This window comes from Polyodon spathula, chromosome 2, assembly GCF_017654505.1.
Source record: "Polyodon spathula isolate WHYD16114869_AA chromosome 2, ASM1765450v1, whole genome shotgun sequence".
NCBI lineage: Eukaryota > Metazoa > Chordata > Actinopteri > Acipenseriformes > Polyodontidae > Polyodon > Polyodon spathula.
Window position 1 is genome coordinate 37,674,236 of NC_054535.1, and position 17,296 is coordinate 37,691,531.

Here is a 17,296-nt window from a genome sequence, read left to right on the forward strand (position 1 = left end):
TAGAAGCCAAGCATTTGTTGTTGTTGTTGTTATTTTTTTAGAGATTCAAGGTTATTTTTTTATTTTGAAAAACTACACATGTAACTGCTTATTTACGGTATAGTCACTTTAGTAAGTAAAGTTGATATTTGAAATGTTTGTAGTACAATTGCGCTATGCACCTTTTGTTTTGTATTCTTCCAAACATGCTGCCTATGTGTTTTCTCAGTACTAGTTTAACTTCTCCAGTCTCCCAGAGTGTCATATCGGTAAACTTGAACAAAACTGCTGACTGCACTATAATTCATGCTTTCGTTGTTAAGATTCAATGCAACGAAATTTGGTACTTCAGCCCGGAGCTTTACAGGAACTATTTCTATTAGTGTTTTACTACTGTATTATATGTAAATGTAAAAATGCTGAACATCTGTGTGGGCATGAAGTCCTTAACTGCCAGTATGGCGGAGATCATTTCTTTCTTTTTTTTTTAAGCTGCTGACCCAAATGCGCTTTCATCGTCAGAGGTGATTGGCCACCATGTGATCTTGTTCAGCCAGTCATGCCGTTTAGTCAAGCCAGTTTATAAAAAATTCATTACACAGCACACACACCCATAATTCATACTCAACAGGTTAACTGTACCGGTGTAGTGTTATAAAGTGGTACCTTGTCAGAATGTGGTACATGCACCGAAACTTGACCCATGTAATGTTAGAAAGTGGTACACTGAGATTTTGGTACAGGTGCAATTTACAATTAAACAGAGCTACATTTACCATTAATTGTACATAATATTTTTGCAAACCGTTAATTATACACCCTTTTTTTTGTAAACTTAAACTGGAAACAATCAATTTCTCCTAAAAAAGAAAAAAAAAAAAATTCTTGACGAACAAGACAAAATGAGAAGTTTACCGCAAAGTTGCAGAAGTAAAAAAAAAATGTACAATGCAAGACCCAATATATTGCAAATGGTAAATATTCACATACAGTGTTCTCACTATTAAACCTTAAGTTTGGCTTCAGATCAGTGATATTCAACAACAGTTATTTCACTGTTCAGGTGTGTGCTTTACTATAAGTTGGCATTAATCAAAATAAATAAATAAATCACTGCTTTTAAAGAAAGTGCTTTGTTTTTTAATTGTGCTGCTTGTGCAGCAGGTTTATTTTTTTTATTTTTTTATTTTTTTGCAGTCTGCCAACCTGGCTACGATATGTGCAGGAACTGTCACCCTGCCTCATACACACAGAGATGCTTCCTACGCCACAGGCTTGTCACTGCCACCCCTTTTCCAAAGTCAGAGGAGACAGGGTACAACACCCTGCCATAGTTACCTTCAAAGAAGCAAAAACTTGGAATCCCCTAGCTGAAGAGAAATAGTAGTGCTCTCATTCTGCTAGAAACTGAAAATGTGTTACTTTGTATTTTGCAGAGCAGCAATAATCTGCCAAGACATGCTCACAGAAACCTTTTTGCAGCAATCATGTTTTTTTGCATTATAACTGTGGACTCACATTTCTGACCTACTGAATGTACCAATTATGAATTAACAGGTGCTAGGATCTGATATTTGGTGATTCTCAGTTTCCTAAGCAGCAGAAAAGCTGTCCAGGTGCATTAATCTGTGGAATCTTACACAACATAAAATGAGGTTATCGGGTTATGTAATGGTTCGGGTTATGAAAGGAAACTTGGAAAACAAAAAAAAAAACATGCTACAAGGAAACCACAAGGTGGCGGCAACTTGATGCTGATAGATAACAATGTATTCTTCTTTTACTGTACATGTTCCATAGGAATTTGTGTGATAATTCCTCTCTAACCATTGCGCTTATAGTTCAGGTCTGTCTTCCAGCTATCCCTGCATTTGTTTAATTGAACCAGATAAAATCCATCAATGTCAATTTAACCCTTCAGTGCAAGAAGTTAAAGCTTGTAATTATTATAAAAAGGCAAGTACAAATATTTATTCTCATACATTATAGTACAGGCCGAAGGTATTCTTTTGTACAAGTGCTCTGGGATTGCCTCCATCCCAGTGTGGAACCATCATATACTGTACTGTGTCACGCTTCTTTTAGTTATATATTCAGAAAGAAACCTACTGTATCAACATAATAGGTCACAGACACATACTTTAGTTTGAGCTCTGTCTTCTGGTTGTTTTCAGTTTGTGAAGATTAGGTTTTGGGATTAATTAATTCATCTACAGAGGTTTGTGTACAACAGCCCATAATTTTGTATTATTATTTAGTTTTGGGTTTTGTTTTGATTCTTTCAATTCTCCAACAAACAATAACAACAACATCATTGCAAGTTCTCTGCGCGTCATAGCGCATCACTGGACTGGTTGTTTTCACCTTTGTCCATCACACCCATGTTTCTGCTGCCTCTAATTAAAGATTGCTACTGATTCATCTACCCTGCCGGTGTGAGCAGCAGCGTGTTCGGCAAATGTGTAAGGCCATCAGGAAAGGACACTGGCTGTCTTGGGATGTTACTATGTTGTGTTATTTTATTAGTTAGTTGTGTATTTTAAATGCTTATAATTCTCAATTTGCTTGTATATGTCTGCTATGTCTTTTCATCTGCCATTTCTCTCCATATCCTTATTTTTATTTATTTATTTTCCTCCTTCTAAGAAACATTAAAAAAATTAATTTAGTATCTTATTTATTACTTTATTACATATTATTATATTACTATTTTATATTATTTTAATATTTATATCGTTTTTTACTTTTATCTTTATGGAATTTCCGCTGTCCCTGTCCTTCGCTCTTCTTAAATGCAAACTCTCACCAGCACTGCTCTAATAACCCTTCCAATCTGATCTCACAACCTCCGCCCCCCCACTCCTTCACCCTGCCCTCTCTCTCTGGTGCCCTCTGGAACTGCCAGTCAGCCTGCATCAAGGCTGATTTCATCTCTGCTTATGCCTCTTCTCTCTCGATTTTCTGGCTTTTACAGAAACATGGATCTTCCCTGAAAGCACTGTTACCCCAGCTGCTCTCTGTGTTCTCTCTCATTCTCCCCATTCCTCAGGATGAGGTGGGGGAACAGGAGTCCTACTTTCTCCATCCTGGAACCTCTCAGTTCCCTCTGCTCTCTCTGCTCTCTTGGTCACTACTTTTGAATGTCATGCCATTGAATTGTACTCCCTGTCACCTGCTTGTGTTTGTTCTCTATCGCCACCCTGGTCCTCCTACTCACTTCCTTGTGAAATTAATTTCTTCCTTTCCTCTATCTACCTCTATTCCTGTCATGCTTTTATACCTAAATTTTCATCTCTCTTGACTCAACTCATTCTGCTGGTTTCCTCCCTCAATTATTTTTCTTTTCAACTCCTTCACCACCAACTTATTGCCGGTCGCCAACTGGACCTGATTTTCTCTAACTACTTTTTCCCATCCCCTACTATTACCCCCCTCTTCTCCTCTGACCACTTTTTCACCTCCTTTTCACTTCTATCCTCCCTACCCTCTTTCTACCCCTTCTATTTCTTTTAACCGCAATCTCAACTCTCTTTCTTCAACAACTTTTGCTTCCTCTGCTCTCTCCCTTCTTCCTCCTACTGAATCATTTTCCTTGCTTTCAGCTGACTCGGCTACCAGGATTCTTTCTTCCTCTCTCACTACAGCTCTTGATTCCTTCGGTCCTGTTGTCTCCCGCCCTGCTCGCTTTGCTCCTCCCCAGCCCTGGCTGTCCTCTACATTCCTCTCATCCCAAACTGTTCTACATGCTGCTGAGCAGAGATGGAAGAGATCCAAATTCCCTTCTGATCTAGCTCATTACCGTTCCCTCCTCTCCTCCTTTTCATCAACCCTCACCTCTGCCAAACATTAATACTATGAATCTCTCATCCTGTCCTCTACTAAAAAACCCCAGACTTTTCTCCACCTTTTTTCTCCACCTTAAACCACAGTCCGCCTTTACACACCTCTTGATTTTGCCTCCATTTCTGTTCAAAGGTATCTAACACCCAAAAGCTATTCTCCAATCCATCTTCACCTACCCCCTCCCCACCTGATCTCACCCTTCTTCCTGCCTCCCCCTCCCCTGTCACTTTCAACTTTCATGCCAATATATGATTCTGACCTTTGCTCCTTAATCCTGAACTCCAGGCCAACTACTTCGCACTTCTTCCAATCTATAACCCTTGCTCTTCTTCCTTTTATCTCATGCCTCATTAACACTTCTCCCAGAACTATTGCCCTGCCTCTCTCCTCCCATTCCTCTCTAAAGCCCTTGAGCAAACTGTGCACAGTCAGTTGGCTTCCTTCCTCTCCAAACATTCTCTGCTCGATCAGCTTCAATCCGGGTTCTGTCTTACATATTCCACAGAAACCGCCTTCCTCTCTGTAAATGACTCTCTCATTTCTGTTCATGCTGCTTCCCACTCCTCCATTCTAACTCCTTGACCTCTCCTCTGCCTTTTGATACTGTCAATCATACTTTTCTCCTTTCCTCTCTCTAATCTAGGAATCTCAGGCGCTGCTTTTGCCTGGTTTTCCTCTATCTTTCTAACTGTTGTTTTCAGGTTTCTTAATGTTGTTGTCTCTTCTCTTCACCCTCTCTCTACAGGTGTACCTCAAAGATCTGTCCTTGTACACTTTCTATCCTTCTGTTCCCACTCTATACCCACTCACTAGGTACTCTTATCTCCTCTTTTAGCTTATCATCACCTATATGCTGACGATACTCAGATCTTTCTCTCTTTTCCTTCCTTTGACTCCCCTATCTCCTCCCGCATTTCAGATTGTCTCAACAATCTCATCTTGGACACATTCACATCACCTAAACCTCAACTTTTCTAAATGTGACCTCCTTTACTTCTACTTCTGTGTCCTCTGACCTCTCTATCTCGGTCTCCTTTGATGCTATCTTTCTCCTTCTGCAAGAAACCTAGGTGTTGGACCCTTCTCCTATTCTCAACAAATCTCTTCACTAACATGTACTTTTCTTTCTCAGCAACATCTATAGAATCCACCCTTTTCTATCTACTTATTCCACTCAATTTAAGCTCTTGTTGTTTCTAGATTGGATTATTGTAACTCGCTGGTCTCCCTGCTTTGGCTATTCACCTTCAACTTATTCAAAATTCTGCTGCTCGTCTGGTATTCTCCCAACCCCGCTACTCTCACACTACCCTTCTGTTTTGCACACTCCACTGGCTACCTAGCTCTGCTTGCATCCAATTTAAGACCCTTGCTCTTGCCTAGCACTCTGTTTATCATACTGCCCCTTCCTATCTCCAATCCCTCGTGTCTCCTTATATACCCTCTCGCCCTCTCCATCATCCTCTACTGGCCGACTTGTTATGCCTTCTCTTCACTTGTCCTCCTGTGGTGGAACCACCTACCGGTTATCGTCAGGACTGTTCAGTCATTTGCTGCTTTCCGCTCAAAACTCATTTATTCAACCTTTATTTGTAAATCATATATATATATATATATATATATATATATATATATATATATATATATATATATATATATATATATATATATATATATATATATATATATATATATATATATATATATATATATATATATATATATATATATATATATATATATATATATATATATATATATATATATATATATATATATATATATATATATATTTGCATATATGTGTTTGTTTTGCATTTCATTTGCATCTAACTTGTATACTTTTATATTTTGTTTAATTTCTGTAAGTCACTTTGGATAAGCCTCTGCTAAATAATTAAATAATAATAATGTAGGGGCAATCTTTCCTTTTAAAAAACAAAGTATGGTAATTATTTTTAGCATCTGTTTTTAAACATACTTTTCGAATGTTCTGTGGTTATATACCTATATAACCTATTTAATATATTATGCTTTTTTTTTCCTTTATAGCATGTATTATGTATTTCTCTGTATTTAAAGTATTATGGATTTTCTTGTAGTTACTGCATCTTGTAAAGCGTATTGTGATTGGTGGTCCATTATGAAAGGCGCTATATAAAATGAAGATTGATGGATTGATTGAACCTTCATAAGAAATAATAGAGATCAGATGTAACATTTCATTTATAGTCATGAATCTGCAATTTTATCTATCCCGGCAGTTTCCAAAGAAAGGAAAACCGAACTGGGAAATCTGTATGATTTCGTAATCTATTGGTCACTCTAGTTGCTTTCTTAGTAGGGCCTGGGGAAAATTATAAGCATGGCTTGGAAAGAATGGCTTTTTCAAAAAGAAATAAAATCATCAGATTAGAATACTTTATAAGTAAGTTGTAAGCTGTAGAGCATTCAAATGTTTTTGAATATAAAGTAGTGGATATATGCAAGGTACTGCCACACAATGTCACATATGAATAGACAATGGATCTAATTATTACCATACAGTATGTTGTACGTGTGCATTATAGTGTTTTTTTCAACACTTTTGTAGTCGGTGTGACACCTAGTATAGTACTGAGTTGCACATCAAACCAGGATTACTATATATATATATATATATAAAAATAAATTGTGTGTTTCTTGTTTTTTTTTTTCTTTACCAGGTTAATTGTGAACGCCTGCCTGTATGCAAAACATTATTATGTGCACTGCATATACTGGGGATATACTGTACAGTATGTCTTGGTGACCAGCTCACAGACATTTCAACAAAAATACTTTTAACCCTACAGTTTTACATTTTATTTAAAAAAAAAAAAAAAAGTGTCTTATTATGGTCTGTGGCTGATGTTTTAAAGTGAAACAGCTGATTCTGCTGCAGTGTCTGTGTCTAACTCGAGATGTGCTGTCACTTTTATTCCTACAGATTGGAATCATTGGTGGTTCGGGTCTGGATGATCCTGATATCTTGGAAGGAAGAAGCGAGAGATATGTTGAAACCCCCTATGGAAAGGTCTGTCACATAATCAGTGTCGTAGTAATATCCACTGATGGCTGGGCTTCTTTGTAATAAGATGCAGTATTTGAGCATATCTCCAACAGCAAACCTGATCTTAACTTGATCATTGCTCAGCTTACCTTACACTGTTGAACTTTAACTGTCCATATGTTTATTAAATGGTGCTGGTGCTTACTGTACTAATAAAGAGACACTTGCGCTGATCTGCTGTAACCTACAGACAGCAGAACTGAAGAGCAGCTTCTGTACTCATAGTCAAAGTACAGAGGCAGGCACAGAGGTTAGCATTTCATAAGAATGGGACATATCAAGAATGGAACTCTTAATATCTGCACAGTAATGTGGTGCACAGTTTGCTCTGTTGAATTGTATTGTATTATTATCAGAAGTTTCAAAGTTGTAAAAGGAAATTTTAAATGAAAAGTTGAACTAAATCATGAAAAGGGGTAGTATATAAGGTTATGAAAGGGGTAGTACAAATTGAAAAACCTTAGTGGTATAGTTTACATTTTGGGTTGTCATCACAGCAGGGAGCTATCTTTTTAAAAATATTTAATTGTAACTTCTGACTTTCCTGTTTCCTTTTATTGAGAATAAGAAAAAAAATCTTAAAATAATACAGTATGCTGTCATTCCAGTAGTGCAGCATGATGCTCAATTAAGGTGCAGCAATTTATAAGAAAGGTGTGACAGAAAACACTGGCCCAAAAATATGAATATATTTAGAAACACCACTATGGATTGTTCCACTGGTACAGTTTTAGGAAGAAATTAAAAAAAAAAAAAAGTGTGTCCCTTTAAGTGAATCCATACTGTAAATGTAGACTTTTAAAATATGAGTAAGCTAAACATAGCAAATGTTATGTCATGTTCTTTCATAGCCAGACATTCAATAGAAATTATTTGACAAACAAATGGAAACCGCATCCTGTTCATCGTGCAGCTTCCACATATGTGATAGAATGTTTTGAGTGTGAGCAAAATGTTCTTTTATTATCTTTTCAGAATACAAATTCTTACTGTTTCATCTTATCAGAGTACCTGCCCTGTCTACTGGATTCTGAATCAGTTTTTTTTTTTGGTTTTGTTTTGTTTGTTTTTATTTCTGTGGTTGAGATTATTACAAGGCTTGCAAGAAAAGACCGCCTCCTTTCTGTATCTATTTAAAGTTTAAATAGATCCTTTGTTTACTATTCAAATTTAAAGTTAACAAGGGACTTTCTCTCTTGTATATGGGATGGTGATGTGACCAGCTGTTCAAGTGGAATGCAAGTCATCTGTGTGAGGCCTCAACAGAAAACAAGGACAATGAAATGAACAACTACTTTCTCCCACCAGTGTAGCAATAGAAAAATCATATTTAGTATCAGTAATTTCTAGTAAACTGTTCAACATGCAGTATCAGAGTAAATAATATTTGAGATAGAAATTGTCACTGGCACCATACAGTTCTTCCGTGACCCACTAAATGGAGGAATATTTTATTTTATGCAACTGCAAGTTTAAGTTCCTAACTATTCCCCCCATTATCCCAGTGTAGTGTACGTAGCCATGCCCACATATTCTGTAATATGATGTAAAGCAGGTAAAGTCTAGATAGAAACACTACACTTTAGCAGCCCTTAGATGTTTTAAGTTTTAATACCAATGCAGAAAATGAGAACAAATGAGTGTTTATTTTTTAAGTTTACAGGGTTTTTTTTTTTTTTTTTTTTTTTTAGTTTAAGTATTAGATAATTTGTTTGTGTGTGATTAGCTTTTGAATCTTCAGGGTTTGCACCCTCTGTTTGAGAAATCACCTGGCAATGTAAGATTGGCCAGGCAGAAATTCCTCTAGACTGGAGTATTGAAACAGACTTTGAATTATATTGGACTTAGACTTGAAGAGATCATTGCAAAAGCAGTTCACATGCATTATAAAATAAATGTGGATAGTATATAGAGTTACACAAATTGTCCAATGTGGCAGTGTGGTTTTACTTTTAGATGTAATGCACCAAAAATATTTTACCAACAATGATTTGGTGTTGTATGTTTGCTTTTACTGCAGCCTTCAGATGCTCTGATAGTGGGAAAGATTAAAGGTGTTGACTGTGTGCTCCTGGCAAGGTAAGTTGTTGTTTTTATTATTAATTAAAAAAATACTAATGATATTTTTAAAAAATTCTGGAAGCTTTTATATCTTAAATACTTGGAACAACTGTGTTGTCTAGTGCATTCTGAACAGTAATATGTTTATATGGTCATTATGGCATTCTCTTCGCATGTGTTTTCCGCTAAGGAGGACAAGGTGCAGAGTATTGCTCGGTAGAAAAAAAAAATAGGCAGAGCTCTACCTGTAAATAGTGTGGATGTTTTTGTGTGTTTTGGTGGTGGTTGGCAGGGATGGGGTTAATTCCTGTCCCTGCCAAAAACATGAGAATGTGGCTGCTCCCAAGTAGAAGAATTGGTGATTTAATTGGGAGCAGCCACATCCTATAAAAGAGAACCAGGCGCTCCATTAGAGAGTCGAGCAGGGAACAGAGAGGCTTGCTGCTACAGGAAGAGAAACAAACCGTTCCTGTATGTTTATTTTTAAATAACATTTTATGTACATCACTTGTTTTTGTTTAACATTTTTATTTTGGCTCAGTGAGCTGTATTTTTGTTTATAATTTGATTTAAGAAAAATAAACTTGCAGTTCTTCAGTCCTGAGCCTTCTTTCTGCTTCCTGACCACCATAGACACCCGGCCACTCTACTACACTTTGGTTCTGTTGACATGGTGTCCATCAAACTGCATAGATTGAAAGCATTAACATAATTTGCCATTTTGAGATTTTTTTTAAAAATCTTTATTTATTTTTTTTATTTTATTTGGAAAGTAATTTTGGATGGCAACCATGGACCATGATTGGGAAGCTGCACTGTTAAAGTCTAGTTTTATTTTAACTTTTGTAACACAACTACATTTGGAATTAGTTGTTCATGCAGCTATAGGATAATATAGACTGATATAAAACAGTAATGTGTAAATCATTTTTTGAAAATATATAACAAAATGTAGCTACTGTTTTTGTTAGAAATTCAATGACAAATTTGACAAAGCCTTTTTCAGTGTCTAAAATGTATGTTTATAAATGTTTAATGGCTACCTCTAATATGTTAATATTAGCTTTTCATCTTTTTTGTTTTTATTAAGATTTAATATAAGTTTATCATATATTTCTAAGAGTTCAGTGGCTACCTCTAATCTAAAATATACTCCCAACATTAATGTAAGTAGTCATTGAACATCATATGTAATCTGTTTATCTAGAATGGGTTGTGGTTTAAACATTTGTTTCATCATTAAGTGTGAGTGTAATCGGCACACTGTAAAATTGTCTAGCAGTTGCTGCTAATGCATTATAATGGGGATATGAATGTAATTTTTTTTTGTATATTATTATTGCTTTTCTTCTCAGACATGGTAGACAACACACAATTATGCCAACAAATGTCAACCATCGAGCCAATATTTGGGCACTCAAAGAAGAAGGCTGCACACACTTGGTTGTGACGACAGCATGTGGCTCCCTAAAGGAGGAGATTCAGCCCGGAGACATTGTTATTATTGACCAGTTCATTGACAGGTATTTACAATTGCCCTCTGCTTCATAATGCTGTAACCACTTACCAATCAGAAGGACAACGGGCTGTCGACAATTGTCTGTTTTGACTCACTAAACCTACGTATGTTACCAAGTTACTGAATCCTTGGGGCAACAGCCCAGCTTGGGTGGGTGTATGACCAGTGCTTAATTGCGATAAGGAGCGCCAAGGCCAGTGCAGCACTCTGTGGGCCCACAGCCAAGATCTGCAAATTAGCACAACCAGGATTCTAACAAGCAAGTTCCATACTCGCTAAACTCGCAGTATGCTTGTGCCTTTACACTTGGCACTTGTCATTCTTTTCACTGTTTGTTTTTTGGAGGGAAACCCAATCGTTTCCACTGACCCTCTATGCTGGGGCCATGCATTACATTAGGAAACACATTTTATTCACAGAATAGGAATTGAAAATAAGCAGTAAACAAGAGGGTTCTGCAACCATTTCAATAAAAATGAAAATCTGTTTGGAAACCGAGATATTTAACCATGAATAAAAAGCTATGCATTTAATACATAATTGATTATGTCATTGTTATCAACAAGATAGATTGAACAGGAAAATGCAGAACTTTTAATGGATGGAGACTTTGTGACGTCACTAACACAACTGTAAACATCATTAAGAACATGTGGTCACTGAACCTCTTCACTGGGATAAGCACAACCAGTGTTTGTCACAACTCGTAGATCATTGCTTTTCATTACTGACTCCATCAGGATTATAAAATGTATTATAAATTAAATAAGTAGACCAGTCAGCTTGACTTCGTGGTTGATTTGATTAACACATACACTGCCGGTGTAAGCCACAGCAAGATTTTTTTTTTTTTTTTTTTTTTTTTTGGGGGGGGGGGGGGGGGGGGGGGGGGGGGGGGGGGGGGGGGGGGGGGGGGGGGGTGGGGGGGGGGGGGGGCCCTGAGGATAGCATTAACCACTTATTTTAAAGGGTAATCCTGGGATAACCACAGAGAAGTGGATAATGCAATACAGAGTGAATGTCCACTGCTATCAGATGCTCAAGTAAAACACAGCTGTGGCTTAGGGTTAGGGTTAGGGTTAGGGTTTTTAAAGCTGCATAAAAACTACATGTTTGATACACAGACATTTTTGTACTTAAGTGCCATTACGTTAATGGAACCTAAATAAGATTTCTGTGTGCCAGTGTTGACCAGTAAAAATGAGCCATTGCAGTGCCACTTTTGGTTGCTTTAACCTTTGGCTATATTAATAGTGCAGACCACATGCTTTGACATAGGGTTTTTTAACTTAAAGTTTCATATAATAGTAAACAAAAAAAAAAAAAAAAAAAAATCGTAATGTTGACGTGCAAACAAACTCAGAGATTCTATGGAAACATTACACCTTGTATGCTGTTACTTTAGAAGATGTGCAAAAATGAAAATTATGTAATTTAATACAGGGCTTCACTTTTTGTCCACACGCCTAACTGTAATGCCTGTGGCTGCATTAATAATTTCTGTTCCAGTAAGTAATCATGATGGCTCATCCTCAATATTTTAAACAAGCAATAGTCGGATAGCTCAATCACAATCATGAAGCAGTACTGTGTTTAAAAAGCCTAGTCTTCTTATTAACTGTGATGGTAAGAGCCTTTGTGCACAGTACATCTTCACTGTCTCTGATGTGTGGTTGCAGCCAGCATTAACAGAATATAAACAGTATATTATTACACCACTGTATTAAAGGTGGCATTCAGTGATCCGCCACCTTTTAGTTTAATTTGATTAGGACCAGTGTCTTTACAAGCTGTATTCTATGATTCTCTCAATAAGGTTCTAATACAGATGATGTCCAGCAGTAATTATTAACTGCTTCACTAACAGATTTTTTTTTTACAGTTTTCCATTTAACCTTGTGTTTACAAACCATTTGATCTGACATGGCATACTCCTTGGAGTATGCTAAAGGAGATGCTTTGTTTAAGTTCACAAAAACTCCCATTTCTATTGTTTTATTACCCTAATCCTAACCTTAATTAGGTCATTATTAACAGTTATTACTGGGTATTTTTGAGTGACAAACGTTTAAAATATGAGAAGCCTGTTTAATTATCATATAATGCAAATGAAATGTAAATAGGGCTTTGATGTTAGGACTAGGTTGGATGCAATACTGCAAGGCAATTGAAAGAAGGCATTGTAGTGTTATGAAGCACACAGGCGTGCAAAATATAGCAGCAAAGAGCACCTGCAAATTGTAGTCATTTGTTTTTATAGTGCAGATAATACATTTATATTTTGCTTGTTTAGCAATGGCATACTAGACAGTGAAAAGCATGTTACCATATTGGAACTGGAAATATATATTTTTATCACTGTAGTCCCTTTGTTTTAGTGAATTAACACGTTAATATATTAATATATTATAATTTAACGAGCATTTGATAAACTTTGTATTTGAGTAACCCATGAAATTATGATAAATAAAAACATATATGTTATTGAGCAATCTGTATTTCAGGACATACAGTGCTGTGAAAAAGTCTTTGCCCCCTGTCTGATTTTCTGCATTTTTGCATATTTTTGACACTGAATGTTATCAGGTCTTCAATCAAAATCCAATATTAGATAAAAGGGACCCTGAGTGAACAAATAAAACACAATTTTTATACTTATTTAATTTATTTATTAAAGAAAGTTATGCAACACCCAATGCCTCCATGTGAAAAAGTAATCGCCCCCTTAGACTCAATAACTGGTTACGCCACCTTTAGCAGCAATAACTGCAACCAAACGCTTCCTGTAGTTATTGATCAGTCCCTCACAGCGCCGTGGAGGAATTTTGGCCCACTCCTTCATGCAGAACTGCTTCAACTCAGTGACATTTGTGGGTTTTCGAGCATAAACTGCTCGTTTCTGGTCCTGCCACAACATCTCAATGGGGTTTAGGTCTGGACTTTGACTAGGCCATTCCAAAACTTTAAATTTCTTGTTCTTCAACCATTCTGATGTAGACTTGCTTGTGTGTTTTAGATCATTGTCTTGCTGCATGACCCAGCTGCGCATCAGCTTCAGCTCATGGACACATGGCGTGACATTCTCCTGTAGAATTCTCTGATACAGAGCAGAATTCATGGTTCCTTCAGTGATGGCAAGTCATCCAGGTCCTGATGCAGCAAAGCATCCCCAAATCATGACACTACCACCACCATGTTTGACCGTTGGTATGAGGTACTTACTGCGGAATGTAGTGTTTGGTTTTCACCAGACATAACGGGGCCCATGCTGGCCAAAAAGTTCCACTTTTGACTCCTCTCTCCATAGAACATTGTTCCAGAACTCTTGAGGATCATCCAGGTGCTTTTTGACAAATTTGAGACAAACATTCATGTTCTTCTTAGTGAGCAGTGGTTTCCGCCTTAACATTCTGTCATGAAAGCTGAGGCAAGAGAGGATGTTGTTCTAGGGTTCTTTGTGACTTCCTGGACGATTTTACGCCTTGCTCTTGGAGAGATTTTGGCAGGACGGCCACTCCTGGGAAGATTCCCTTTTGTCCCAGACTTTCTCCCTTTGGAGAATATGGCTCTGACTCTGGTTTGGTGGAGCCCTGGAGCCTTAGAAATGGCTGTGTATCCCTTTTCAAACTGCTAGGCATCAACAACTTTTTTTCCGGAGGTCTTCAGAAATTTCTTTTGATCATGGCATGATGTGCCTCTAGAATCTGCTGACAACTTCATTCTGATGGTAAGGGCCAAAGTTATTCAGATTTATATTGGGCAGGGCTGGCCCAAATCAGGCCTGATTGTTAAGCAAAGTATTCAAACAGCTGGCCCTAATTGTCCCTTTAATTGGGTTGAGTTAACTAGGGGGGCAATAGCTTTTTCACACTTGAAGATTGCATGTTTGTTTACCTTGCACACCAAACAAATGAAAGAAGCACCAAACTTTGGTGTCATTTTTTTTTTCTCAGACTCCCTGTATACACTACTACAACCCACAAAAAGATCTGACCAAATTCAATGTGAAAAATGTGCAAAAATGCAGAAAATCAGACAGGGGGCAAATACTTTTTCACGGCACTGTAAATACATTCAAATAACAAGGGTGTTACATCTTCACATGTTCTTCTTACTTCCAAGATGACGCACAAGGCTGCAGTGGAATTATAACACAAACATTATTATATTATACATTAGTCGTGTATTTGTAGTATGACCCACATGTGTGAAATCTGACAGCTGTGCAGTTGAGAAGGGAAACGGCAGGGTATGTGATACTGGACCATCACAACAGCAGTGCTCGGGGAAGTAACTGAAGAGTTAGATCAGGATGCAGATAGACTGGATAAAGAGGAAGATCAGGATTGGCTGGGTATGTCTGGCATGATTCACCAAGGTGCATAGTGTATTAGAATGACATGCTAACCCTTTGCTGCCTAGTGTCCAATATATTTGACATTGAGAACATAGGCATTAAATAGGTTTGGGAACATACCCAGGGCCATTAAGGGTTAAAAAGAGCTAAGAATGGAGTGTAAACAGCACTCTTTCAACCATAGACTTCTGTTTGAGTTCCCGCGTGATTGTTTTTAGAAGGTGAGCATCAGGTTTTTTAACCATAAACAAAACTATGCAGGATCCACCCTTCATTGTTTTCTCATAATTGAAGTTGGCACACACGGGACACTAATGCATTCGGCTATAACTTAGTACACATAATGAATGTTGCTAGACAGAGATTTGAAATGAACAGAAACTAGGGTGTACCTGTACTTCACCTTTTTTTAAATGGTGTCTCCAAGTTATAGAGAATAAAAGGATTAACGTGCAAAACATTTTATTTTGACCAAGCAGAAAACCCAGCCACCAAAAATAAATGGAGCTTTAAATTAGAATCTTTTTTTTTTCCCCCACTTACATTGCATGCTAATAGAACATGCTCAAATTTTGATTCTGCTGTGGACTTCATTTAACTGTTTCAGCCATGTCACTTTTTAAAATGTATCTATTTATTTATTTATTTATTTATTGGTAGCCAGGTAAAGCAGTTGCTTTAAGGTTTGGGCTATGAAATATCAATTATGTTTATTTTCCAACAAAAGTATATACTGGGTACCCGTCACTTGAATTTGATGAAACTTACATGGACTGCATGTAAGAATTTTAAATGTGAAATTTATACATGTTTAGGGTGCTTGGTGAAGTGGGGTAATACACTAAGCCTTGCCACAGTAGGAACCAAGGGACATGTCAGCAGGTCTTTAGGTTTTAGTTTTTAAATTGTATTTAAAACATAAGCATGCACAGCAGACATATTAACCCTAAGCACAAGCAATGTTTGTTGTAAAAATCAGTAACGTCAACTCCACATCACAGCACTGAGCTTTTATTATCTTCAAATGTCGCCCTTATTTCCTGTTTCCGGACCATTTTCTTTGGTTTCATTACCAAACACACTTCATGGTGATAATAACAACCAGTGTGCTTTGGTTGTACTTGGAACCTGTCTCTGGCTTGATCATGATACTGAATCTGTACCTCTAGAAAATGCAATTTTCAGTTTGTTTGAACATATTTTGTAATGTTTCTTTTTTTTGTTTGTTTTTTTTCAGCTCACCTTATAACTACAGTTAAAATTGTGTTTTATTTAAAACAGTCTAGTTGTGAATTTGGTTCTATTGTTTGCAGGGCACTTTGCTGGTTTAAATGCAGGAATACATGTAGGAACTGAGATAAAACAATATAGGACTATAATAATATATAGCCCTATATATATATATATATATATATATATATATATATATATATATATATAAGTTTTTACAGTGTAGTGTTCTGCAGCATTCACAATTGTCGTTTAAAGCCATTAAAGGCTTTAAAGGTTGATTTAGGCCCCCAGCCCTCAACCATTTATGATTACTATTTGTTTATTTAGCAGACTATCCAAGGTGACTTACAGAGACTAGGGTGTGTGAACTATGCATCAGCTGCACAGTCACTTACAACAACATCTTACCCAAAAGACAGAGCACAAGGAGGTTAAGTGAGTGAGCCGGGATTTGAACCGGTGATTTCCTAGTTACAAGCCCTTTTCTTTGACCACTGGACCACACAGTCTCCACACAGTCTTCTTGTCATAGTTTGTGATTTGTGCAGGTGTATTTGACTGTATGGACTTCCGCATCACCAGATTATTATTATTATTATTATTATTTTTTTTACCCTAAACGGTACGTCAATCGTGCTTATATGTCTATATATATATATATTATACTCTATATATATATATCTATATCATATGTGAGTATATATATATATGTCATCTCACTCAACTGACCTAGCTGCTCTGGGGACAGTAGTAAAACAAAAAAAATGAACTCCCCAGCTGATTAGTCACCCAGGACATGTGAATGAATAAAATATCTAAATAATTGCAATTATTGTAAAGAAAGACCAAACTGTAAGCAGATACTATATATTTAGTTAATGATCTTTTAAAAAAAAATGCTTGTATGAACCGTTTTTATTATTGTTGTCAATGTTTAAACTTGCAAATTATTAAGATTAAAGTCAAGTGAAAAAATACAAAACAGGTGAATTTGATTAGGTAAATCAAATTATAATTATTTGTCTATGAATATTTGTAATTATAAATGTTTGAGTGACTTTTTAGTCCTGAATAAAAATAATAATAATAAAAAACTTACAAAAAATGAATTTCCTCAATTTCTTTTTTTTTTTTTCTTCTTTGGGATATGGTCTGCACCACAAGGAAGCTACAGACTTTCAAAAAGATCAAGATTCTAGCAAGAATGAAAAAA

General features: G+C 36.6%; 1 protein-coding gene across 2 annotated transcripts in view; it reads left to right on the forward strand.

Moving 5' to 3' along the window:
* LOC121296210 (S-methyl-5'-thioadenosine phosphorylase) overlaps positions 1–17,296 on the forward strand; it is a 40,598-nt gene that overhangs the window by 4,992 nt on the left and 18,310 nt on the right. For both annotated transcript variants that reach the window (XM_041221517.1, XM_041221525.1), the window contains exons 2-4: positions 6,791–6,877; positions 8,934–8,992; positions 10,330–10,497. In XM_041221517.1, the coding sequence (XP_041077451.1) occupies positions 6,791–6,877; positions 8,934–8,992; positions 10,330–10,497 (314 nt within the window). The remainder of the gene's footprint in view (positions 1–6,790; positions 6,878–8,933; positions 8,993–10,329; positions 10,498–17,296) is intronic.